The 27,258-nt window shown below is 36.4% G+C and overlaps 3 protein-coding genes and 2 non-coding genes across 6 annotated transcripts; 3 read left to right on the top strand and 2 right to left on the bottom strand.

Annotated features, from left to right (window-relative positions):
• Positions 1–7,457: 7,457 nt before the first annotated feature.
• Positions 7,458–11,514, bottom strand: sumo1 (small ubiquitin like modifier 1). The gene is made up of 5 exons (XM_077199534.1): positions 11,384–11,514; positions 10,584–10,655; positions 10,368–10,445; positions 9,608–9,679; positions 7,458–8,560 (listed from the first exon to the last, which is right to left on the bottom strand). The coding sequence occupies exons 1-5, from the start codon at positions 11,393–11,395 to the stop codon at positions 8,492–8,494; spliced, it is 303 nt and encodes a 100-aa protein (XP_077055649.1). The 5' UTR covers positions 11,396–11,514; the 3' UTR covers positions 7,458–8,491.
• Positions 11,515–11,951: 437 nt separating this feature from the next.
• Positions 11,952–18,746, top strand: nop58 (NOP58 ribonucleoprotein homolog (yeast)). 2 transcript variants are annotated; one of them, XM_077199531.1, is made up of 15 exons: positions 11,952–12,119; positions 12,703–12,779; positions 13,637–13,689; positions 13,965–14,089; positions 14,397–14,533; positions 14,738–14,802; positions 14,915–15,049; positions 15,680–15,825; positions 15,988–16,114; positions 16,291–16,589; positions 16,807–16,868; positions 17,639–17,787; positions 17,878–17,957; positions 18,135–18,224; positions 18,299–18,746. In XM_077199531.1, the coding sequence occupies exons 1-15, from the start codon at positions 12,075–12,077 to the stop codon at positions 18,347–18,349; spliced, it is 1,641 nt and encodes a 546-aa protein (XP_077055646.1). In that variant the 5' UTR covers positions 11,952–12,074; the 3' UTR covers positions 18,350–18,746. The 2 variants fall into 2 exon arrangements, with proteins under 2 accessions (XP_077055646.1, XP_077055647.1); XM_077199532.1 differs by having other exon boundaries at positions 11,966–12,119; positions 17,884–17,957.
• Positions 14,155–14,238, top strand: LOC143707311 (small nucleolar RNA SNORD11B). Its single transcript, XR_013193165.1, has one exon. It is a non-coding gene; the product is annotated as a small nucleolar RNA SNORD11B (small nucleolar RNA).
• Positions 16,628–16,712, top strand: LOC143707312 (small nucleolar RNA SNORD11B). The gene has a single exon (XR_013193166.1). It is a non-coding gene; the product is annotated as a small nucleolar RNA SNORD11B (small nucleolar RNA).
• A 251-nt stretch (positions 18,747–18,997) lies between the features above and the next one.
• tcf23 (transcription factor 23) lies at positions 18,998–26,496 on the bottom strand. The gene is made up of 3 exons (XM_077199533.1): positions 26,123–26,496; positions 25,065–25,343; positions 18,998–23,373 (listed from the first exon to the last, which is right to left on the bottom strand). The coding sequence occupies exons 1-3, from the start codon at positions 26,378–26,380 to the stop codon at positions 23,266–23,268; spliced, it is 645 nt and encodes a 214-aa protein (XP_077055648.1). The 5' UTR covers positions 26,381–26,496; the 3' UTR covers positions 18,998–23,265.
• Between the last annotated feature and the right edge of the window lie 762 nt (positions 26,497–27,258).

Consider the following 27,258-nt stretch of genomic DNA (forward strand, 5'->3'; position numbering starts at 1 on the left):
TCCATGTGTCTCGAGTCCATTAATGGTTTCAGCGTGTAGCTTGCCTTAAATCAAGGAAAACGACAGAAAATGGGTGAAGAAAATAATTAAGGGGGTCTTTGATGGGGAAAGAGTAAACATTTCTCTTAAGAAAGAAAAAAACTAAAGTGGCCTACAAAAACAGGATATAATCACGGATGGTGTGAAGTTTGTCACCTTGCCTCTGGGACAACAGGAAGCCCTGAGATCCACCAAAACATAAGATCTCCTCCCTTGTCCAGATGAAATTAGATACCGCTTCATTCTTTAGGGTTGAGGGAAACGCCCCATCCCACATCCTCTTCTCCTGTGTTTTTTTGCAGGGTGTTGGGGGATGTTTCTCAGTAAGGGCATTTGGAAGGTGATGGGGGGTGGGAGGGTTACAGTATCTGTGAGAATACAGTAGATACTACACTAATGAAATAACACAGATTATGATTACCGGTACATGAGAAAGAGACATATACCCAACTTTCTCTGTAAAAAAAATTTTTTGAATCAATTTTAAACAATAATGTTCATAAAACAATCAAAAAACTTCACACCAACATTAGATTGTGCGGTTGTTTTTCCAGTATAATATGATTATTTGTGTGGGTACGTAAACCCCCGTTTCTGATTGGGTGTTGTTGGCACTCAGTGCATCTGGGAACGTGAAGTGTGTAAAATTCACAGCGTGCGCTGCCAAGAAACGTCCATCCCTTGGATTGACGCTTGGGTTAATGGATTTTTTTTACAACAGCATAAACTGTCACCGTCTGATTTGCTGCCAACACAAACACACACACACACTCATACATGTTTATAAGGTGAAAAATGAGGCATTTTCAGGAAACACTGCCTTTTGTGTGTTATATGTGTCCCTATACTGATATAATTAACTGATGTTAAACTTATGTTGCCTCCACATGCTATCGGAGATTTCTTACTTCCCACTTGGGAGTCTTAATATAGAGCCCATTGCGTTCAAGTGCTTTGTTGTCACAAAAAACGAATCATGGAGGACACCAGGGGCCTGTGCCATGATGGTAGTTGAACAAACTCCGGGGTGCAGGATTAGTTTCGAGTTGACAAAACCAAACCAATCCAACCAGGCTTTGTTGGTACCATGATGCTGATCATCAACTTTCTCAGTCAACTCAGGCTTTGATCCTGAGTTTAGGTGTGACATCAGTAGCGAAAGCCAATCACATGCTGAGAAAGAGTGAAACTTCTCGCGAGAGAAGCAGCGCAAATCACTTATTAGATAAAAGTAGTAAAAGTATCAAAAGTTGTGAAGTTAGTTTATACAGTTGATATAGAGAGAATTGAACATTTAAACTCACATGTAGTCATTTTACAGCTTCATCTATTAAATCTAAAGCGTATTAAATAATAATTATTATTAAATAATAATAATTGATGAATTAAAATTGTACGTGTAATCGATTAAGGGTATAATAATTACATGAATAACATCTAAATCATACAAATGTATTATTCTAAATAAGCATTACTAAAAGCCAGACGATTTTGTCTTTAAAAAATCATTTGCTATGTAGTGACCTTTAAATTGGAGTAGAAACAGGTGGAGTAACTTTATCATAACCAGGACCAGCTTAGCTGTGGAGCGTAATTTTGGTCTAATAAATAATATTTTCGCTGTGTATAAAACATACAAATGCTTCAAATGGTTATTCACAATCACATATGTAAACATGCACTACTTTAACGACAAGGCAAGTGGTAGCTGTTCTGGAAAAAACTAATAAATAATACCAGTCACAGCAACAGTCGTTGTCCATTAAGCAGGAGGAAAATTCATCCTTTTTTCTAAATGCTTGTTATTAATTTTACAGTGATTTATTCATCAGTGCATATGTTGACTTTTTTTTGACCTCGTCATTTTTATTTAAAAATATGGTAACTCGGTTTTCCGGTTAAACGGCAGACGTCTCTCTTGTGACATATTAGACTTCTCCAATCCTTCAGTCCTCTTAAACCCTGCCCTTTTCTTACAATTGACTGCAAGCTCACATTCAGATCTGCCTTGCTCAATCTCAAAATACAGTCCACAACCGATGTATAGAGCCGAGTCGTTTCACTCGGATACACATCCCAATACCAAAAAAAAAAGATCGGTCTCTACTTCCATTTCAATGAAACTAAAAAAAGTTATTTGTTGATCACTATTCTAAATATTTGGAAAAATGAATGTCCTTATTGAATGGATATCCTTATTGTATTGTTTATCGGTTAGGGCAATGATAGTTTTTGAGCACAAGATGGGAAAAATGGTTTCTCTGAATTTCAACAGTAACAACAAAGCCCCAAATGCCACAGTCACCTGAGAATTACCCATATATCGTGCCAAAGTCAATCTTAGGACAAATTTCTGATGTTTTTTTTTTTTTCATTACAACAGGTTGTCTGTGAATGAACGTTTTGCAATACAACACAAGAAGAATGCCTGTTTTAGGCTCAAGAATATATATTGTACAGAAATAAGACGCTAAACAGCTCTATTTGCACAGAATTTAAAGTCAGCATGAAACAGAAGTTGTGATAGGCTTTTCTTCCCTATGGTGACGTATCTGAATGAAACAATGTCTTGAACAAGAAAAAATGTAGGACGGGTGTTATGGATTTTTAAATGAATAAAATAGTTTACTGTATATCAAACTAATCATAACTCTAACATCTAACCTTTTCTTCTCTTTTAGGCCTAACATTCTAACACTTGAACAAAATGTACTCTGAAGATTATGCCGAAACCAGTGGGAAATTCTGAGATGCTGGCTAGACAATATCAAAAATATACTGTCTAGAATAGTCTTGTGACATATTGAGTAATCAAATGAACTACTTACCCTTTTCTACTTTTTTAATCATTTGAGATCTAAGTTGGTTCTACCTAGTAACAGTAGGGTTTGCATATGAAGAACCAATCAAATTGTTGGGAAATTATGTAATGTTTCATGTCATTCTTGCGATTCATCCTCCCATTATATAAAAACTGTTGTATTCCTTTTGCTGGTGGGATTCTCTCTGAAATTTGTCTGAGATCCTCCGGCCATGATTAAAACATATTCTAAGGCATTGTCTGGAGTCTGTCTAGTTAATGCTGCACAGCAAGTTATGGGAACAAGTTAGGGATTGTGAACTCAAGCCAATTATCGACTCTAGACGCAGAGCTAGTATAAAGATATTATTAAGTGTCGAGGCTTGGGTGTGGATTGGAGACTCCCCAGGTAATTAGGAGTCAGGTACGTAAAGAAAAATCTACCAAGGGACTTTGGGAATTGATTGGATCATGTTTGCTATTGCTAGGATCTCATGTGATTGACAGGTTGTCCCGTCCTCACGCCAGTAAACACGTTATCAGGGAAGAGATGTCGCTGCAAGAAAGAGGGGAAGTTGTTTTGATTAAAGATTATGAGGGCACATGAATTTTTAAATATATAAAGATGTGCACAGATAAACCATTTATAATAAATACTGCAATGTTCCATAAAAAATACGAATTGTCCATTTTGATTTCATTGTGACTTTAACAAAAGAGCCCACATGTTCTCTGAATATGGCCATACCTTGACAATTTATGGTCACCCACAGTCAAGCCTTTTTGGTTTATAGGTATAGACTATTTATCTGTGTTGAGCATTTTGACACCTACTGTGTGTCCCAGGTGCCTTTACCTCCTGAAAGAAACATGTTTTCCCAGGTAACTGCACACCCATTACCGGAACAGTCTTTCAGCCCCTTGAGATACAATTACCTGAATTTGTATCGATACTCAGCCCACAAACAAAGCTTTAACCTATGTTTTTCAAGGTGTTAACAATGTTTACCTGTGTAAAGAGCTGTCTCAGCAGATCACCCTGATTGTTGAGGTATCTGATGCCTATTCTGTGCTCTCACCTCGATAGAAATAGGCTATGAAAAGGAAGTTGACGGTGGGGTTGCCCAGGGAAACATTCCTTCTTGATACATAATATTTCCCCCAGTTCAGTTTAGTTTCCCACAGTACAGATCAGGGAATATTTGTGCCAAAAAATATTGCATTGAGTTGCTACATTTTATCCTCCTCTTTTTTCTTTCTGTGTATATATTAGCCTATTTGCACCCTTAAAGACTTAAAGTATTTTTATTATTTTATTTTCTTCCGTTTTTTTTTTTTAAGTCTTAGTCAAGGTTTCTGCACCAAACAGTCAGAGCAGTCCGTCAAAACACATCCGTCCTTCATGAATGGTTTGAATCGCGTTGTCTGCGTTAATCCAAAGAAGATTTAATGGTTGCTACGCACAACACACGATTTGCTGTACTTAAAATAAGCTTTTTTAGATACAAGTTTGTGCTGTAATTTTAATCAAAATAACTTCCTCTCCCTCTTGAGTGTTTACCACCGCGAGGGCGGGGCCTGTCACTCACAAGAGATCACAGTTATGGACATTTTACACATTTCCAGTTACTAGGAAGCGAAAGTTGTCATAGTTGGGTAAACTTTTATAGCGGTGAATGAGAGACTGCATTACATATATTTTTTGTGTTCCCATTTTCTCAAATGGCAAAAGAAAATTTTAAAAGATGGAAAAACACAGAGAGATCTGTAACGGCAGTCAGGAGAGAAAGACCATCATGGCAATTTTACCATCACTCCCAGTCCCAGTATTAGAAACACATCGTTAAGTAGTTTCTTGTAATTTGATGCAAAGGTAATATAATACAAAGTATAGTGTTATAAATGTACATACATAAAAAAATATATATATATATACAACGCTAAAACGTGTCATCACAGGGAAAAGGGTCCATAGCAAATCACAACAATCCAATCAATGCCCATTGGACAAAATCAAATCTTGCCTTGTTTTTTTTTTTTTCTTGTTCAAGAAGCCGTTTCTCTTTTTAACATATGTCACACTCACAATAGGGAAGAAAAGACTATCTCAACTTCCATTTTAGGGGCCCGTTTTCCCTCACCATTTTCAACTAAAAACTGAAAACTTTTTATTCATTTTGGCCGTTCATTTACACGACAACAATGCTTTGGGGGCCTGAAAACGCAAACTTTTGAAAACGGGTTTGAAAGTGCACGTTTTCGTCTGTGTGTGTAAACTACAAAAACGTGAATTTGTGAAAACGATGAAGTCATGTGCATGCCTATTACGAGTTGTGTTTCTTTACAAAGTGACTTCGCTAACTACTGACCTGACATGCATAATACAGGGTTTCTAGTCGTTTTCACGGATCCGTGTGAACGGGGATCATTTGAAAAACGCAAAGGGAAAACTTCATACCCAATTTAAAAGAACGACCTGCTTGTGCTTGAGTCATGAGATTCCTTAGGCTTTACAATTAGCAAGATTTTTTTTAGCATAGGGCCTATATAACACTAATTTCTCTTAATATTATTCCTTTCATGACTAATTGGACCAAGTTTCTTAACTCAAATATTACTATGTAAACATGCACAAAAACTACTCATCAGTCATGCGGAGATACAAAACGACGGTTTTTTAGCAGTTTAGCTGAAATGTAGCCTAGCATGTTTATGGACTTGGGAGGAGCTCTAAAAGTTACAGTATGTTTTCATAGTTCAACTCTCATATGATCCTTTCAACAAAATGTACATATGTAACAGAGACATATGCTTTGTTCTAACGCATGCTAAGCTTTAATGTATGCTCCTAGGTGATCTGCACCCTTCCCCCCTGAATAAACACACACCAGCCTATTTTTTGCGAGATCTCATCTGGTAGTGTTTAGGCTTTCGGAGGTGCTGTATCCCAGGCACAGAAATTGGATCATCCCGTTGGGGTTCGGCTATAGCAGAGGCCCCCACAGCAACACTTTGTGCCTAACAACCAGCATACACATCATTCATGTTAATTATACGCATTATGTTTGAACACTGTAGTAGGACACAACGCCTTGCTATGATACTTTTTATACACCGACACATAAACCACAAACACAGCGGCCTATTCAAGACCTCAAGGTAACAATGATGACTGAATCTGAAGGTCTTTGATCTGAAGCTGAAACTTTGATAAAACATATAGCTTCAAATGGACACTGTTTCTGAGTGTTCCCGTTCTTTCCAAAAACCTCATTACATCCCTCTCTCTTTTGTATCTCATCTCTCTCTCTCATTCTCATAACTTTATCCACCCTTTTCTTTTTTTCCAACACCATGTTTCACTTTTCCTCCTGCCTTAAAATCTGGCCCTTCCTGGAATCAGACACTTAAAATAAACAATCTCTCTGTGCACAGTAAGGCGCTCTCTCACTCCACACTGGCATTCAGCAGACCGGGATCCTCAACACTGTAACTGGAAACACACTGAATCATAGGGAATAATGTTACTTCATCTTTTTAGAGCTGCAGTCTAAGGAATATTTCAAACATTATGTATAGAATTAACATTAGAATGATTACACACACACACTATTAAGTTGTTCCGGTTGTTCATCTGTGTCCATGTCCAGTCAGAGTGGATCAATCCCATAATAACACTGAGATCCTCAAAGTAATTGCTTTAGATAATAACACTGTGCTACAGGAGCGGTTCTCAAATTATTTATCCTGTGATCAGATTGGAATCTCTAACTACCACATAGTCACAGCATTCACAAACAAAGAGCAACATGTCATATTTTGATAAATATAACATTTTTGTAAATATCAAAATTTAGGATTTTGATATTTTAAAGTTGTCTATCAAGATGAGTTAAGCTTAGTTTTACCTTGTAAGGCAACATCTTTTTTTTTTCTTTGTACTGACAAAAAGTACCAAAAAGAACATTCAAAACAAAATATGTCGCTTTTTCAAAGGGGAAATGTTATTAAATTATATATTATATTTTATGTTGTGTATAAAGGGAAATGCATTTTCATTTATACACTGGTGTTCAAAAGTTATTTTTTTTATTAAGATTGATGTTTTTAAAAAGAAGTTTCTTCTGCTCACCAATGCTGAAATTATCAGATTTAAAAAAAAAAGTAATATTGTGAAATATTATTACATTTTGAAGTAACTTAATTTGAATATGTTTTAAAATGTAATTTAGTTCTGTGATTCAACACTGAATTTTCAGCATCCTTAATCCAGTCTTCAGTGTCACATGATCCTTCAGAAATCATTGAAGATATTTATTCATTTAAAATGAATAATTTAAAATATATACATTTTATTACTTTAACTCTGTTCGGATTCCATTCTCAGACTGGTCTGATATATAAATACCAAAGAGCTGTAAGTGCATTCACATTTCTATATGACATTCCTTTTTATAAATGATCTGTTTATCGTTATCTGCTGTATTTCCCAACTGATATTTATTTATTTTAAAATAAGTAGCTCAGCTAAGACTTGAAATGTGTTGCTGCCATCTAGTGTTCATTAATGGAACATTCCCAAGATCATTCCCTATAAGATTTACATGTGAACACAAACTGTTTTATGACACATTTTATTTATTAAAAAAAAAAAACAAGACAAAAGCAAAGTCATAATTCTTCTATATCCACAAAACCATCTGGACCAAACTCCCTCGCCTCTCGCATAGCATTAAAAAAATATAAAATTGTCGGAAAACGAAACATGAGTACAGTGACACTGTGGCCGTATTTATAGTGTGTATGTAAATGATGCCCCTGAGTACTAATCAAACAACATGGTTACCCATTATTTCCAAGCTTTGAAATCCATTATTGAGGTTAAAATGGAGCCAAATACTCAAGACACGGCAGCAAAGAAGGTGACAACTAGATTCAAACAGGGGCAGCACAAATTTTTATACATTAGACAAAACCATGCAAAACAAAACCCTACCTGTCATTTACAACAACACAGTGACCTCCCTCTCGCAATATCCGTAAGACACATGCAAGAAAAGGGAAGAAACATTTTACAACTTTTTAACATCAGACGACAATTGCACAAATAAACCACCTCTGAATATCTCAGAATGGAAAAGTGTTTCTAATGGCATGTATGTTCACTAGCATTAAACGGTGCAGTTTTGGAGATGCTGAAAAAACAATGAAACAAAACTTAACGATGGCCAAATGCATAAACAGAAGTGAGCAACAGGAACACCAAAGCTGCCATCAAAAATTTGTCTTGATTTGTTGATTGGATTTAACAGCATGATGTAAAGGTTTTTAGCAATGCTTTATGGATAAGCAAGACTGTTTTCAATCAGCTCAGGGCACAACACAACAGGGTAACATGTGTCAATGCAAACGGTGACCAGAATCCTTTAAAAGAGGCGCATGAAGGCAGGGATTGGTTAGCGCAAACACAGACAGAGCGGAAGAACATTTTCCACCCCAAATCTTTCAAACTCAGCAGTCCTACCAGATTATCTATTTGATCCAGATGGTTTTTTTCTGATTCCCTTTGAGGTGACAGCAAAAGGAAACAGATGAAATACATGTCATACATACAAAATTATGATAAAAATAAAGAGCATGAAAAATCGAGGTCTAGTCATTCCGACAGCCACCGGTCTGTTCCTGATACACCTCGATCACGTCCTCATCTTCCATTCCCAGCTGAAAGACAGAAAGAGACAAACATGGTGAGCAGGATCATGACTGATTCCTCTTGTGTAGCTGGAAGGAAGTTTCCAGCAGTTGTGGTTATGGCCACCAGCTGGTCAATACCGTTGTAATACATCATATGTCAAAAAAAATCGGTGTTTTCATTCAGGACAGAAATGAGCTACTTTTAAAGTCTCCTATTACGCTTTTTCGGAACCTTTCAAGCAGTGTGTAATACAGCTGTTTGTGGATGTAAAGTTTTGCAAAGTTTCAAAGATCAAAGTGAACGATAAATAAAGTTATTGTCTCCCAAAAGGAAGAACCGATTCAGAACTGCCTTAAACGAGTCGTCAGTAATTTCAGTCTTACTTCCTTCTCAAACCCTACTGATTTAGCGCGTCTGACTAGTCGACACGTGGGGTGATGACATCATCGTTTCACAAAATATACGGATTGGCCGTACACACGAAGACGCAAGGGTGTCGTTTTCAGATTTATCCACCCTGGGACCCGGTTTCAAAAAATAGCAGTTTCAGTCTCCCAAAACGCCGGATCCGTCTGGTCGAAACGCCGATCCGATAAAAAATTTGTACGTATACAGCTAAACACGTCTCCGTGTGGACAGGACCTGAATCCTTGATTGAACCGTTTCAGGCACTGAGAGAAAAGAGGTAATGCTACAATATATTATGAGAAAATTGTATGTTTTTTGACCTTGGATGCATGTAAACCTTTTGTAGGGGACCTTCAAAACAAAACTAGGATCAGAAAAGGCTTTATGTAAACACCTCAGTGAGGAAAGAACTACATTTCACTACCCAGATTTTATATTGGACACCATGTGGTGACCCAAAACAGCATACCAAGTTTATCCTCATTGAAAATAAACCCTTATTTATTGAACCCCTTATCATGAACCCTGTCCATGTTGGCATCTGCATAATTCGGCTAGCTTCTAAAAAGTGATGGATGACTTATGGCAAAATACCACAGAGTTTGATTGGATTTACCACAGACTTTAACTTGTTGCAGTTTTACTCATAGAACTGTATATTGTACCTCTTTGGGGGTCTGGTTGTCTGCAATTCTCTGTCCCTCAAAAAGAAACCGTAGAGAGTTCATGGGTACACCCTGCAAAAAAATGCAAAACAAACCACGTCAAAAACAGGAAACTACACCTGCAATGAATACAATTTTTTTCGAATACGTATCTAATGTATACCAGCAAAAACAAACACTAGCCATGTATAGCTGCAGTATATTTGCTCTGATATTGACATACACTAGCGTTAAAAAGTTGTAGTCAGTAAGATTTATTTAAAAATAATTAATACTTTAATTCAGCGAGGATGCATTAAATTGATCAAAAGTAAAAGTAAAGTCTTTTACAATGTTACAAAAGATTTTTATTTCTAATAAATGCTGTTCTTTTAAACGTTCTATTGATCAAAGAATCTTGAAAACATTTATCACGGCTTCCACAAAAATATGAGCAGCACACCTTTTTTCAACATTGATAATAATATGACTTTTTTTGTGTGCACAATATTAGAAGGATGTGATGCTGAAGACTGAAAATTCTGCTTTGTGATCATAGAAATTACATTTTAAAATATATCCAAATAAAATAGTTACTTTAAAATGTAATAATAGTTCACAATATTTATGTTTCACTGTATTTTTGATCAAATAAATGTAGCCTTGGTTAGCAAAAGGGACTTTTTTAAAAACCCAAACTTTTGAACAGTGGTGCAGATACATTTTATAAATCCCTGATTTGGAAAAGAATTTGAGCAAATGCGTGCTAGTGATCACTCACCTGTCTCTGACTGTAGGATTCCTTCAGCTTCTTTAAATGTGTCGTCATCTTCACTTTGAAGTGAATTTCACTGTTGTCCTGCAAAACGAAATGAAATAAAATCTGCTTACTACTCTGCAGCTGTATTGGCAGCTTGGACAGTACTAGATGACTTAATATTACCAAATAGTAATCTGATAACCTGAATTGCCTGAACTAGAAAGCACCTCTATTTACCTGACCGATCACTTTCAGTTTAATATATTCCCCATCCTTCTTCTCGCCTCCATCACTTGAGGGCTTGGTCTCCTATTTAAGCAAAATGAGAGTCATTAGATTTTGCATAACATGTTGTTTTGTATCATATGAATCTAGTAATTATTCAAGGAGTGGGTTCAGTAAAACATTCCTTGGATATATTATACTACAAGGTAGATGTGATTTTAAAAGGCTATATTAGTGCAGGATAACATTGTCAGCCTGATGTAGTTTGTTTGCTTAGTATTTAATTAATATATGCCGCAAATAAACTGTGCTTTAACAGTAAACACACAACTAGCACTATTACAGTAAAGCATCACGGACTGATAATGCGCCCACAAAGCAAAAAAACACATGTCCAAATGTTACAACTTTTCCTAATTAACATTTCTAAAATGAATGAATAAACAATGGCTCAAATGTTCAGCATGGTCCATCAGCTCAAGCCTATATGAACTTTGCTTTCAGGGCCCAGAGTAGCTAACTATAGCACCCAGGCTAAGTGAAAGATTTGAGAAAGAAATTCGTCTTTTTCAAATTTACAAACGGAATAAACGGGACTAATGTACAAAATCTTGGAACCAAAGACAATATAGGGATTAAAACACTTTAGCTGTTTATTCAGCAAGACTTTCCCATCCACAGTCAGTTAAGTTAGCTAGCTATGGAAACAGAAAGGCTAAAAGATAGGCCCTCTTATTTTCATTTTCTACAAGTCCGTCTTTCTCTTCTGCTCTCCCAAACAAGTTCGATTGTACAACATATGTTAAACTCACCGTATCTGACATGATATTCCGCAATATGCAGCCCTTCTTTGGAACAACACTGCTTAATATAAATAATGAAGTAAAATGTGCAGTAATGTGAGGTTTTGCTACCAGCAGACTCACAACACAGCGCCGTTTACGTCATTGGAAAGGGGCGGGACTTCCGGAGGATCGTTGACCCAAACAGTGTTGTTTTTCTCATCGCGCTCTTTCTGATTGGTTCCAATCGCCCTCGAAGAGAATATTGTTGGATACCTCGGGGAAACGTTGGGGAGGCATGTACTGTGCAAGGCAGAGAGATCTTGTCCATTTTTACATTTTTACAAAAAGATTCGAAAGATTAAAAAACATTTAACATTTAAGATTAAAAACATTTTTATGTTAGACTGTGTTCAACATTAATAATGAATACACAATATAAGCACATGGAGCTGAAATCTTAAAAATGAACAGTAAGGAGTTCGTTTTAAGTGCATAACATGTACACGTGGTCCTGTAAATTACAATGAAAAGAACATGAGAAAGATTCCCCCAGTTCAGACGGTAATGCACATGCGCAATGTTGTATGGTAGTACTGCGCATGCTCACATTGTCCCCATGTGCACCTCGTGGTGGAGAGCGACTCCTTGTAGCGGAAGGCTCTCAAATTGGGGAGCGCAGCCATAAACTTGATTTAGAGAAAGAAAAAAACATTTCATAATGTTAGTGTTATTTGAAACTGCCGCCGGCTATGCCATATTCAAGGTAAGCATATTTATTATGTTGAGAAAATGGGTGTCTTGATTCTTTTTTCATTAGTAAATTAGTCATAGGTTTTGAGGTTTCCGTTAGCTAGCCGGCGTAGTTAGCAATTCCATCAAGAGTTTCTGAAAGTCTGAAGTTAAATATTCTTACTATTTTCCTGAATACATGTGCTATCTTTCTTTGTAACTCAATACATAAGCAATTTGTAAAGCGAGGCCAGTAAGTTACGGTTCAGCGTGTGTCATGTGGCCTGCAGTGCAGAATAGCCACGTTGTGTCCTCAGGACTCACTCACTGACTGTTCGTCGCGTTTAGACGATTTTCAAATCAAACAGTAGTTCAAAACGTTAATGCACAACATTATAAATCACCGAAGAATGCTGTTGTACATACATAAACGACATTTACGAAGCTATTTAGACTTTAAATGCGGCATGCCATTACTGGGGCAAGGGTCCACATGGTCTCTCGTGTCGAGAACTTTAGGGTTTGAGTAAATTTTGAGCATCTCGATCGTGACTGAGAGATTGTGTAAGTACATTTTAATCCTCAGTTGTGCGAAAAAACACTCTTCTGTTGTGCAGGTCCTGGATGAACAGAAACTCCAGCAGGTGGACAGCCTGTGGAAGGAGTTTGAAACACCAGAAAAAGCTAACAAAGTGTGAGTACTTTTGAGAATATATAATTTTCCCATGTTGTTTTGTCACTGAAATGCCTGTGATGATAAAGTATTTATGGCAGAACTACATGTCTTAACCATTCCCATTTGCATGGGAAACCTGGAAAAAGCTTGGGCATTAAAGATGTCACCTTTATTTATATAGCACGTTTTACAATACAGATTGTTTCAAAGCAGCTTAACAGAGATAACAGGAAAATAATGTTGTAATAATATTGTTAAAAATAAAAAATTAAATGTCCCCAACTAAGCAAGCCAAAAGCCAATGGTGGAAAAAGGCATAGGTCACCCAAAAATGATCATTGTTGTCATTTACTGACCCTCAAGTTGTTACAAACCTGTATGATTTTTTTTTTCTGTTGAACTCAAAGGAAGATATATTGAAGAATATTTTTAACTAGACATTTGATGGCACCCATTGACTTACATATTTTTCCCCCTTACTATGGAAGTCAAAGGTTGCTGTCAACTGTCTGATTACCAACATTCTTCAAAATATCTACTTTTGTGTTCAACAGAAGAAAGAAACTCATACAGGTTGGAACAACTTGAGGGTCAGTAAATGACAATTTTCATTTTTGGGTGAACTATCCCCTATTAGAAATATTAGTCTTAGAAATTTTTGTAGTGAGAATTTTTGATGCGTTTAGATTAAGATATTTTATTAGACACTAGACAGTTAATCATAAATGTATTCAAAATCCTTATATATTACCACAAATGGGAAATCTCACTGCATTTCCTCGGTTGAAAGGGGAAAAAATCTGTTATCCCAGTCTTTAAACGTTTCACACATTTTCCTTGAGTGTCCATTCAGTAACAATCTTTTTGTTTTTCAGTGTAAAACTGAAGCACTTTGAGAAGTTCCAGGATACAACAGAAGCTCTTGCAGGTAACTATGCTGAACTGAAACATTGACACCTCTAGTCCTTAAGCTTTATTCATATATGCAAAGCAGTTTAAATGTCCTTCAGCTGTGTGTCTATGATGTATCTGTATATCTGACTCAAGCATGAGGTCGTTAAACAGTAGTTCGTCACTACCACTGAGACCACAGATTTCATTTTATTTCCTATCTTTATCTGAATTTAAGATTGAACATTATAGGCAACATAAAAATAGGAAAAACTCTCATTCAAAATTCTTATTTTGTCATGTCAATATCAGCGGCCACGGCGATGGTGGAGGGGAAATTGGGGAAAAGTCTGAAAAAAGTTCTCAAGAAAGTTGTGGCCAAAGAGGCTCATGAGCAGCTGGCAATCACTGATGCTAAACTAGGAGGAGTCATTAAGGTAAATGGTGGGTTTTCTAACATTTTTGATGGAGGGGAAATTTCTGATATTTGCCCTATAAACACTACAAGCTGTGATGATGATGACCATTGTGTCATGTTGCTGAAAAATCATGAGGCATTTTTGTCACTACCTCATCTGAGCTTGTTTATACCTGGAAAAATAATTTGTTAGTGCTAGGTTTATGGTTAAGCATCAGGTCTGGTAATGCAAAGATTGTAGGTTTCATTCCAGGAATGTCAATATTGTGGTATACTTTAAGCTTCATTAGAACAAAATAGCTGAGACTCTCTGCCACCCCCTGCAGGAGAAGCTGAACCTGAGCTGTGTGCACAGCCCTGCAGTGGCTGAGCTCATGAGGGGTATCAGAAACCAGATGGAGGGGCTTATCACAGGTCTTCCTGCAAGAGAGATCAGTGCCATGTCTCTTGGTTTGGCCCACAGGTTAGTTTGCATTTGAAAATGATAAATCTCAATTTAAACCATTCTTTGTTCACGTCAATGATTATTTTTGCTGACCGACTTCTGTGAGGATATTAATCAGCATTCGTCACTACCACTGAGACTTTCTGTGCAGATATTTACATCAATCTCAACATACATACTTTTGTACAGCAATTAACTGGTTTTTGTTTGATCTTTCCTCAGTCTTTCACGTTACAAGCTGAAGTTCAGCCCAGACAAGGTGGACACCATGATTGTTCAAGCCATTTGTAAGGAATACTTTTGTTTATATCTTTGCACATACTTGAGCACCTATAAAGATGGCAGTGCTTTAAACAGCTGTATCCCTGGTTCACTCTCTTACCTTGCCATATTCTGCAGCTCTGCTGGATGATCTGGACAAGGAGCTCAATAACTACATCATGCGCTGCAGGGAATGGTACGGCTGGCACTTCCCAGAGATTGGCAAGATCGTCACAGATAACCTGGTGTACTGCAAGACTGTCCGCAAGATTGGTTAGTACACACTCGAAAGCATTTGATGAGGATTTCTAGATTACATCTTATAGATGCTTTTTCCTTTTGTTGGAAAGAACAACGTAAGTTCAGTTTTCATTATGAACAGTGATGTACACTGTGGTCTTAAAGTCATAGATTAATTGTAAAATAACCTGGAAACAAACCGCTTATATAAACTTAAAAGAATAAGTTTAAATTCAAATACTTTTTTGGTTGGAGGAATAATTAAATATTATAAGAATAAAATTAAGATTTCAAATGTTTAAAGTCAGCATGAAACGGAAGTTGCAATAGTCTTTTCTTCCCTATTTTGACGTATGTATATATTAATAAAATAGCTTCTCGGTCAAGAACACAGGGTGGGATTTTGTCCATCTGTAATTGATTACGTGGTTGTGGTTTGCTATTGGTCGATCTCATGTGAGTGACTGGTTACCCTGCCCTCGTGCCAGTAAACTTGTCATCAGAGAAGGAGCGGAAGTTATTTTGAATAAAAATATTTTGAAAAAAAAACCCACATGAATTTAAAAAGAGATGTGGCTGAGAAAGTCCTTTATAATAAATACTGCCCTATTCCATAAAAAAACAAGAATTGTCTATTTTGATATACTATGTATCATATTGTAGGTGATCGCACAAATGTGGCAACAACAGACTTGTCTGAGGTTATTCCAGAGGAGATTGAGGCAGAGGTTAAACTAGCTGCAGAGATCTCCATGGGAACAGAGGTGTCCGAGGAGGACATTGCCAACATCATGCACCTTTGCGACCAGGTTTGTTGAGCAAAAACCAAATTTAGTTTAAATAGTTTGTCACCTTTTTGCCTTTAAATGGTTTACATGATTAGTTTAGTTGTAAACTGGAAATTAATTCTCCTTCTTTAAGGAAACTCGTCACCTCTTGTGAGTTTATGCATTTCCACCCTCAACCTCTAGGTGATAGAAATATCAGAGTATCGAACACAGCTGTATGATTATCTGAAGAATCGTATGATGGCAATCGCACCCAACCTGACAGTCATGGTGGGAGAATTAGTGGGAGCCCGTCTCATATCCCATGCAGGTGAGCACTATTTGGTCTGAAACATGATACCACTGGTCAAACAAGATGCAATGCTGAAGTAAACCTTTGACTCTTTACTTGACAGTTAACAGGTTAAGTTACTTGTGATTAAACCTCTACACAGTGTCTAATATTACATGTTTCTTTTTAAACTTGATTTGTTTGTGACTCATCAGGATCCCTGCTGAACTTGGCCAAGCACCCTGCGTCCACCGTACAGATTCTAGGGGCAGAGAAAGCTCTGTTCCGTGCTCTGAAAACCCGTCGGGATACACCCAAATACGGTCTCATCTACCATGCCTCTCTGGTGGGGCAGACCACAGCCAAGAACAAGGGTAAAATCTCCAGAATGCTGGCCGCTAAAACGTCCCTTGCCATCCGTTACGACGCCCTGGGGGAAGACACCAATTCAGAGATGGGAATCGAAAACAGAGCCAAGCTGGAAGTCAGATTACGCTACCTGGAGGAGAAAGGGGTCAGTTGATATGGGATACATTTTATCTTTGATCATGTCACAAGCAGTGATGAGGATGACTTTATGTCACAGTCCTGAAAATACCATGTGGGTCATTAAGTCACTATCTCTTCTGAGCTTGGTTTTGTTTCCTCTTTGTATGTAGTTATTTTATACAGTACTCTGCTAAAGTTTGCATTTGCAGTCAGAATGATAAATCGTCTATTTTCTGACCTAGATCAGACGCATCAGCGGGTCAGGCAAGGCTCTAGCCAGGGCTGATAAATATCAACACAAGAGGTGAGGAGTTTTTCATCCACATTGTTTTGGGTCAGAAGGAAAGAAATCCCCCTTTTTTTTGAAAGAAGTTCATTGAGCATGAATGCAATAAATTGAGTTGCTTTAAAGATGTTTACGTTGTTACTAAAAATTCTATTTAAATAAATGCTGGGTTTTTTTTCCTTTCATCAAAGAAAATCCTAAAATGTATCCGTTTCCACTTAAGCATTAACATTAAGAATAAATGTTTCTTGAGCACCAAATCAGCATATTAGAATGATTTCTCAAGAATCACTTGACACTGAAGACTGGAATGGCTGAAGAAAAAAAAAAACATTTATCATGGGAATAAGTTGCAATTTAAAATCTATTAAGTTAATACAAATTGCTTTAATATAAATCCATATGACTTTTTACTCTTATTTGATTAAAGAAATCTGTACACTTTTGCAAGGAATTTATACAGGCTTGTCATTATTTTAAATCCCTGTCGCCTCTAAATAGTTTGCTTTTTAGTCACTGGCATGGTTTTGTGTATTCACTATGATCAATTTTGGCTGTTACAAAGATTTAATGAGTATTTTTTTGATATTTAATATTTTATAGTTTTTAAACTTATATTTATAGTATTAGTATAAAATATTGTATTCATCATCATTCTGCTTTAACCATCTGTAACTGATACTTAAAGTAAAAATAATTGCAATTGTTTTTAAATGACATTTAATCACCAGCCAAGCTTAAATTGTGACAGCCCTGGATTTAAGCCTCTTCTTTTTACTTCCTGCCAGTGATGTAAAGGTATACGACCCATCTGGTGACTCAACACTCCCCACCACCTCGAAGAAGAGGAAGATTGAAGAGGTAGAGGAGGGTGATGAGGAGGAGAAGCCCGTAGAGACTAAAGCCAAGAAAATAAAACGGGAAGCCCCCGCAGAAGGTAAACATCCATACAGCAGAAAGCTGAGTTGACTGGTGTTCCAGACACTTGTTAAATGCAGATGAACATAAAAATGAATATTAATCACAGGAGAAGCAGAAACAGAGACACCGAAGAAGAAGAAAAAGGAGAAGAAAGCGGAGGAGACGACTGCAGCCGGCCCAGCAGAGGTGAGGGGGTGGAATGATAAATTCATCTCTGGTTGACGGTGCATTTAATTCTGAATCATTAATAATCCCACATGGAATTTTTTTTTTAAATTCAAGTTCAGCTTATCTACGGACTGAATTTTGCTTATGATGTGTAAGTAGATCTCGCAGTTTCTTATTGCTGCATTTACTTTATAGATGACAAAAAAGAAAAAGGAAAAGAAACGAGCAGCGGAAGAGGAGCCGAAGGAAGAGCAGGAAGAAGCAGCAGTCAGTCCAGTAGAAGAGGTAAGAGCCGTGATGACAAATAGTTATATTTTATAGTTTTGTGAGTCCTAAAACAACAATTTTTCCCTTTACAGACAACAGAAAAGAAGAAAAAGAAGAAAAAGGTTAAAGAAGAGGATGAATAGGTGAATGGGACTTCTTTTCCATGAACTTTGTTGTATATAAAATTACTTTTATAGAGTTTTGGCCATCATCTGATGGTCACATCCCTTTTTTTGTGCCTGGCCCACCTCACATTCAACAGGTCAAACGGACTTGTCTTTTTTCTTTTTAAGCAATTGATTTTTTAATTATGGGACATTTTCTCTCCATATAGCTTGATTGAGAAAAGTTCATAAGATTTATGATATAATGCTCCTTGTGTTGAATAGTCCTGGATCATTCAGTTTGTCTTTCATAACTGAATATTTTTTAGTTTAAAGTGAGAATGGGGTCACATAAAAAAATCTCTGCGAGGAGTCAGTTTTGTCATGTAAAACTGAGTCATTTGTGTCTCAGGATTATTAAATACTGTGTTTCTAGATGGTGGACTCATTTTTTGTTGTTGGATTGAAATTTTAGTTTTAGAAAGATATTGGCCATTGAACTTTTGCCAAAGGACTGCTTTTCAAAATCTGTAATGCTGCACTTAACCTTTTTTATTTAAAAATGTGTAGATTCAAATCCAATATATTTGATTCCAGGATGATCTCCTTCCCAAGGAGGAAAAAAATATGTTGCTTACAAATTTAGTGGAGATGAAACTCTGGACAATAAGGACATTTAGCCAAATCTTAGGATGGAGTATTTCATGTTTTATTATGCTTGTGTGTTTTACATTCCACTGTGGTTCCTCCTCTTTCCTTGTTCCAGTAAGATCAGGCCAAGTCAAGAAACTTGGCTAAAATACAGCATAAATTTAGCCAGCCATCAGCATGCACTAGGTCTAATGAGCAGGAGATAGAGCAGCTATTTTGATTATCTTTCTAACATGAGAGGAAGTGACAGAATCTGGATATCACTGAGCCAAGATACAATAAATCACAGATCTTAAGGAGAAAGCAGTGCATTTTTAATATTCATAGGCAAAAAGCTAAAGAACATTATGAGTGGCTTTCAAGATCTACATCAGCGGTTCTCAACCTTTTTATTCATCGGCCCCACATTATCCAAAGTCACCATGACTTTTCTAGTCGTTCGTGATTTACTGGATAAGTATAAAGCTGCGTATAAATATTTTATACTCTTATTTTTACTCGATAGAATGCTTTAGAGCTCAGCAGCTAGAAACTGTATATTCATTATATATTCAAATAGTCATTATAAAAATGCCCATGGAGTTATAAGAATTTAAGACCATGGGAAATCTGTAAAATAACAGAATTATTTGCAGCTCATTACATTGACATTATCCTTTTTTTTCTTTCTTTTTTTTATGGACAATGCGAGTAAAATTCAAAATACAGGTAAAAATCCTGTAAAAAATAAATATGGAAAATTCTTTCAAATGAAGACCGTGTGGAGCGAATTAAAAAAAAAAAGTCATCTTGAGGCCCCCTGACTGAGAACCGCTGATTGGAACTTGGCAAAAAATGTTTACATATGTATAGGATAAATGTATATAAGATAAAATAAATTGCCTCCCACTGCCAAATGATTTTTCCAGCAAATTAATTTATAAATATTTGTTTAAACATTTGGTGAACAGAAATGGAATGATGAGTCCCTAAGAAGGGTCTATATTAAAAGTGTCAGTATCTGTGGCAGCAGCTGCTTTAATAACTGCAGTGCATATCATCCTCATAAACTAGCATTCACCAGTTCTTGCATATGAGATGTACAGTACTCCACTCTTTCACCAAGGCACGGTTTGGCACTGCAGGGACAATCAGCTGTCTTTCCTGTCTCCCTGTAGCACTGTCTTAGGTGTCTTACACTAAGGACATTGCACTTTATTGCTGTGTTCACATGTGCAGTCCTCATGGCTCCTGCAGCAGGTCTATAGCATGTTCACGGGTGATCAGGGACCTGGATCTCTTTCCCCTGCTGTTTTTCAGAGTCAGTAGGAAGGTCTCCTTAGTGTCTTAAGTTATTGGAACTGTGACTTTAATTGAAAAAGACTCACTATGTTTCACTATAATCATCATGGGTTTTTGGAGAATGATTACAAAGGTTATTTTCTTGAACATCCAAGAAAATAATGTTTAAATGGAACTTTAAAAAGAGCTAATATTGTATCAGGCTGTAAAACTCGTTTGGCTCTAATTGGAGCCTTTCATTTTATGCGTTGACATGTTTTCCCCATAGATCCCAGTATTTCCTCAATGTTTCTTGCTGAGATCGCTCCTTAAATGGTGAGAACGAGTTGCAGTGGCAGAGATTCTAACGCAGCAAACGTTTGCCCTCGTTCTCTGGCTCCGTAACCCTTGCCTTAGTAGCGCAGTTCTCTCTGGTCCATTTTGGCTATTAACATGAGAAAAAGGTTTTATCAGGAACATAGACAGATTTATAGAGTTAGCCTTGACCATTTCATATGGATGGGAGCCCAAAGACCTGGAGCTCTGCATATGAATAATCGAGAATAGGCATGTATGTTCCACACCACAAAAATACAACACACATTTGGCCACGTATATGGTGGTCGACATGTTTTAACCTGTATCTTCCCAGAAATGGCATTCATTTTGTGAAAATAACTAATGCTTGTAGCAAAGTATATTACAAGTAAAATACAAGATTGGATAGAATCCATCTAGATCCTTATACATTTCATGATCATTTACATCTATGTGACTGTTAAATCAGGCTTTTTAAAGAACACTAACTACACATAAAATACTACCTACAATAATAATAATTTGGATAACAAAGAATTAGTTTGTTAAATTACCACATTATTATTATATTCCACATTATAATAATATTTTTTCCCACATTTAGTGGAATTATGTCGTGACCAATAAAAAACAAATTCTGTCTCATATTTAATTTTCTTCAAAGTCAGCAGCCTTGGTCTAGATTCCAGCATTCTCTGGACATTTTCTCAACCAGCTTTATGAGGTGCATCCTGCGATGCTTTTAACCTTCTGATGCACATTTTTGGGGAAATTTTCTTTTTAAAGTAATGTGTTGCAATATTTCGTAACTCCCCAAAAAGTAACTAACTGTTACTTAGTTACTTTTATAGAAAGTTATGTCACTTTTGCGCTACTCTTTTTTTACCTGCTGGGCTTGCTTGTTTGTTATTTAATAACAAAAGTTACATTTTTTAAATGAATAAGCCTCAGGCTGAGGGAAATATAAAGTCAGTCAATGGGAAAACAAAGTAACTTGCGTTACTTATTTGAAAAAGTAACTCAGTTGTAGTAGTGTTCCTTTACTAGTTACTTGAAAGAAGTAATCTGATTATGTAACTTGTAATGTGTTACCCACAAAAATGCTGATGCATGTTTACTGTGGTAGGAAGCCATTTTTAACCATTCAGGTTCTGAAGTTACATGCAAACCACCATCGATGATGACCTTTGACCCCTACCCATAACTCTGCATGTCTATCTTCTCTATGTCATTGTATTTTTTTTATTTACGACAACATAAATTCAACGTGACTGATGAAAGTGAAGTACATTTTCTACTATCTATATTGCAACAAACTCCTCGAAACACATTATTTTGATAAAAGAAGAAAGAATTGAGATTAGTTTTATTCATGTTTTGAAATAAAATGAAACATGTAGATGTTTTATCCATGCATGGGTTAAACAATATTGAAGCATTTAAGAATTAGCTTAGACCAAAATGGTTTTAAGATAACGAGAGGCATAAATTCAGTGTGTGCAAACATTTGACTGGAAGTGTTCATTCCCCTCATAAAGAATTTAGACCATGTCACAAATTTTCTTGTTAGGGTAAAGCAGTGCACTTAAGGGTTCAACTAAGTCAAAGTTAACAATCATAGAGTCTAATCAACCTCAATCTGTTCACAATAGCTGTCATACAGATCAGTGTCCCACATGACGTAATGATGACTATACCTGCACAACCCATAGAGGTCCACACCTGGATGAATATTATCTTGAAAGACAGGCATGCTTTATAGAATACTATAGTTGCACAATACCAAACATGGCAGTGCATTCTCATTCCTAAGAGTAAGTGCTTAGTAAATGGTTTGTTTACCAAGCAAATACCGTAAGAGAACACTAACTTTTGAAGGGGAAACATATTCTTGAATGGGTTTTACTGCCTGTAATAATTTTAAACGATATGCTGAGCTACCCATGATTAAGAGGACTTGGGGGTTGTCCACTCATGTGTGGTTACCAAATGTTCCCTATAACAATCCTCCCTTCCCACTAATCAAGACATTCATTTTATTACTATCAAATGCAAAACATGCACATTAAACCCAAACACTCAGGATACGGACAGCCAGCAGAGATAAAGCGGTTTGTTAACTTTTAGTTAAGCTTTGAATGGGAATATTCTGAGTTATCTAACTTTTCTTCCCTACAATCAATATAAGTTGTTCAAAATGATGCTATGACCTAAATTATTTACTTTATCTCTTAAAATGTTTAATAATGTTAACTTTTTTAAATATGAGTTTTCCTAATTCTTTGTGTTCTTGTAAAATACTTGTTATTATTTTTGTATGCCTATTATTAATACTTCTAATTTTCATTTTTATATATGTATTTTTTTTTAAAAAAAACATTGCCAACAAATAGTAAAAATATTCTACATAATTAAAGACACCCTAATCAAGGAATTCCTAAAATGAAAAATTAAAACTGATGTGATATTACCACAGATAATAATTTCTCTCAGTTTTTACAAACGAATACAAGTTGACAGTTATGCACTTATATGGAAGACTGGGACAAGTGAACAACTGACTATACAGTATATATGTGGGGTAAACAATTATATAGTGGTTTATCAAAATAAAAGGTAAAAAATGTGGAAACATAACTGATAAAAGAAAATTGTGCTCAAATCTATATTTTCCATTCACAAAAAAATGGAACTGTCCAACAATTCTCAGACATTTTCTCAGTCCATTAGTCTGCTTTCACCTTAGGTGGGCAACATGCCTCCTGACTGATCTGTGCTCCCGCTAGTCGCTCTCCGATGTTCCCACAGTAGAGAAGAGAACGCATGGGCCATTTCTGTTGAAGAGGATACAAGTACATCACTTGGATACCTTCAGAATGCTTATAGAATGGCTTAGTGAATCAAAAATATCCAAATAAATTCTTTAAAAAACCAGGAATAATGTTACACAATATGAAACTGTAAAATAATATGTAGATCAGTGGATCTCAACCCTTTTTGTCTTCAAGGCCCACCCATTCAAGCCTCCCCTCACTCACAATTTATACCCAATAAAATATTTTGGAGCTTGGCATAACTAGAAGGATGTATTTTCATTATAAAAATAACCAAATGCAGTTTTTCTAAGTCGCTTTTCTCAGGTGCATTTCTCAGATCACAACTGAAATTCTCAAAACTACTTGTTCAACCTCCAAATCATCTTGTGGACATCATAAAAGCAGTTTCTCATTCTTTTGGACAAATTGAAAATGCTTTGGAACATTCATGCAATTGATTATGTACAAATGTCTGCTGTTATATCATTTGTTAATGTCATGTTGATCAAAATATATTATTCTTTTCTGTATAATAGAATGTTGTATATCTGTATGTTTTCCTGTTGATTCTTACTCCTCAAAACATCTAAGCATTAGTTCCTTGCAAAGTCATTAAATGCAAAATGACTGAGTTGTCATAAACTGTCAAGCATATTTTCTATACATTTCTATAAGACATTTTTTTTGTAAATATGTCCTAAATTGATGAATTTTGTAGAATTTGGGAGGTGAATTTTGATTTTCACTAATGAAGGGGAATGTAACGCATTAGATCAACCAATGATCAGCCAGTTCTCAGAGGTGAATCTCATGAAGCTTAATTTGGCAAGCAAGCATATAAAGACAGAATACAACACAGTGTTACAAAATTCTGAAAATGTAAGAACAACAAGGAAAACAAACAGGGTCAACAGCTGGGAAGAAGTGAGGAGTACGGATGTGTGTTGGAAGGGTACGGAGGAAAAACAGTGGAAGAGGTAGAAGAGGCCAAGATAGATGTTTCTGATGAAATAAGGCCCGCTAGTGTTCTCAATCATGACCTTATTGCAGAGGCGGGTCGAAAGGTACAGCCAAATGTTGGGAGAACAACCGTGTCCTCAATCATTCAAATGTTTGTAGGCAGAACAGTTATGTAATCAGACAATGTTCACTTCTGTAAGACTGTATACTTACTGTAATGCTACAGTAAATATTCTTTATAGAGACATAATGTAATACACAACCACACACGTACACATAGTATGTGTGTGTGTATATATATATATAGAGAGAGAGAGAGAGAGTGCACTGTCATTTTTGTAAGTAACTGAATCCTGTCCAGTCTCTTGCAATCAATATCCCACAAGTAATATGCAAATTTGTATTGTTGAAATTTACATATGCCATACAGCTGTAAAGTCTCTTTTTAAAATCATTGTCATCAAAATCATAGCCGTAGTTTACATTTGAAAATTCTTTTGAGAATTAATTTGAGAACCACTCATAGATAGATGGATAGATGGATAGATAGATAGATAGATAGATAGATAGATAGATAGATAGATAGATAGATAGATAGATAGATAGATGGATGGATGGATGGATGGATGGAGGGATGGATGGATGGATGGATGGATGGATGGATGGATGGATGGATGGATGGATGGATAGATAGATAGATAGATAGATAGATAGATAGATAGATCTTTTCTAGTTTCTCAGGTTTTCACCTTCACAGGATGCAGGTACTCTGCTCTCTGCAGGATGGGATGGTCCCCCAACATCCCACCCTGATCCAGGGTTTCGGTCAAGTGGGCGATGTAGTTGGTGGCCAGGACCAGCACGTCCAGCTTGGAGAGTTTTGTGTCGGGAGGGACGGAGGGTAAAGCCGCCTGCAGGCTATGGAAGGCTTGTCTGAGGTTTCGAACACGACTCCTCTCTCTCGCTGCATTCTCAGGAGAGTTCTGGCTCTTATATGCCCTGGATGGAGATGTCGGCCCAGACTTTGCCTAAGACAATCCAAAGGAATGAGGGGAAACTTTTTGTTATGTTTTGTGAGTCTTTAGAGGTATAGGTCCATCTTTAACTTCTAAGTACTTTAAAAATAAATAAAAAACAGTTGTTAGGTAATGTATTTATTGTTTTCATATTGCATTGCAAAAAGCTTTTGAGGTGCATGTAAAAAAAAAAATATATATATATATATATATATACATATATAGGTGCATGCTTTTTGTGTATATATATGTATAGGTATGTACACAATATGTGCATTGATTATAATTATTAAATTAAGTGTTAGCAGTTGAAAATAACAAAAAAGGGGGTCTGAAATCTGTTATACAGTAGCGGCCAAAAGAAACCACTAACAAAAACACTTCTATTTTTATTTTTTTGACAAATTTTTTAATCACAGATTATATTGTTAGCAATTTTTTAAAAGAAATTAAACTAGAATAATATGCGTTTTTTGTTTTTTTTAATAATATTAAAATGAATACTTATTTGTTAGTTTTATTCATAATTTATAATATTATTGTTATTAATATTCATTTAATTATTAATATTTATTTACGAATTTCTATTTAAAAAATCTAACATTCTGCATTAAACTATTTTTGGGACTAATTTTGAAAACAGTCACACAATGTGAAAAGTCATGATATTCACTTTTGATGTGCATGTTAATACACAATACAAACCAAACTGATGATTTTTCATTACTCTTTATAACAAAATGATTTTAAATCCCTTTGAGCGCAAACCATCCGCTACTTCGTTCACTCACCCACTTCTTTGGCTCTCGATGTGTTGCCTGTTTTACGCATGGTTGTGTCCATCTGTGCATCCTCACACTCTTTCCTCCCATCTCTCCCCGCTCCTGTGCCACATCCTCTCGTACCACTCGCTCAGCCATGGGAACCAGCGACGAGGCCACCGAACCAGTCTCTAAATGACAGCACTTTAGTGTCTCCCTCGAGCTGCGTGAAGGGGCTCGGCCCTCTCTTCCACCCAAAGGCCCAATGTCCACTGCGCTCGGCTCCATCCCCTCCCTCTGCCTTATCTGGTGAGGTAATGTGGGGATCTTCAAGCGGTACGTTATCTCTCGCCCTGCCTCCCACGGGTGCTCACTGCCAAGGGAGCAGACTCAGGAGAGTTGCATGGTGTCCCCAGGCAGGTCGGCAGCAGCGGAGGGTCTTGGGAAATGCAGAGAGACCTTTTGCAGCTGCGGACCCACAGCAGACGCAACCTTGACCCCTCGGCCTGCTGGGGCGACGTGACCTAAAACAACGAAAAGTTACTGTGTCGGCTGTCAACGTGATGGGTGTTGATCAGACTGCATGGGACTAGTATGTCAAGGATATCTGGATAAAGAGACGTGGTGATACATTTAAACATGAGATATTGCTGTTACTCTAGACCAGTGATGTAGAAGGACATGGGTATTATCACATCTGCTGTCTAACTGCTACTGGCTGACAAGACATCACGTATTTGAAAAGAATGCAGGAAAATGGAACAAAGTTCTTTTGTACTTGCACAATTTCTTGAACTATGGATTTGGTGTTTCTGGTCACATAAGTATAAAAAAGACGAGTTTCATATAATCTATGTTAATGTTCAAAATAGTAGCCTATTTCCCAAAAGGAAATGTTCATAGCTCAAGATATAAACACATATGTATATACTTTCATTCTTCTTTAGGGGAAATAACAATAGAATGAAATAAGAAAAAATGTCAACATATGCCTAGTAAGAGCATGAGAGAAATCACAAAACTTGGCAATGATGTCTTGGTCATATTTCAACAATTATATATATATATATATATATATATATATATATATTGGTGCTGGTCATATAATTAGAATATCATCAAAAAGTTGATTTATTTCAGTAATTCCATTCAAAAAGTGAAATTTG

The sequence above is a fragment of the Siphateles boraxobius genome, unplaced genomic scaffold, assembly GCF_051911475.1.
Source record: "Siphateles boraxobius isolate OS27281-9 unplaced genomic scaffold, OSU_SipBor_1 41, whole genome shotgun sequence".
NCBI classification, from domain to species: Eukaryota; Metazoa; Chordata; class Actinopteri; order Cypriniformes; family Leuciscidae; genus Siphateles; species Siphateles boraxobius.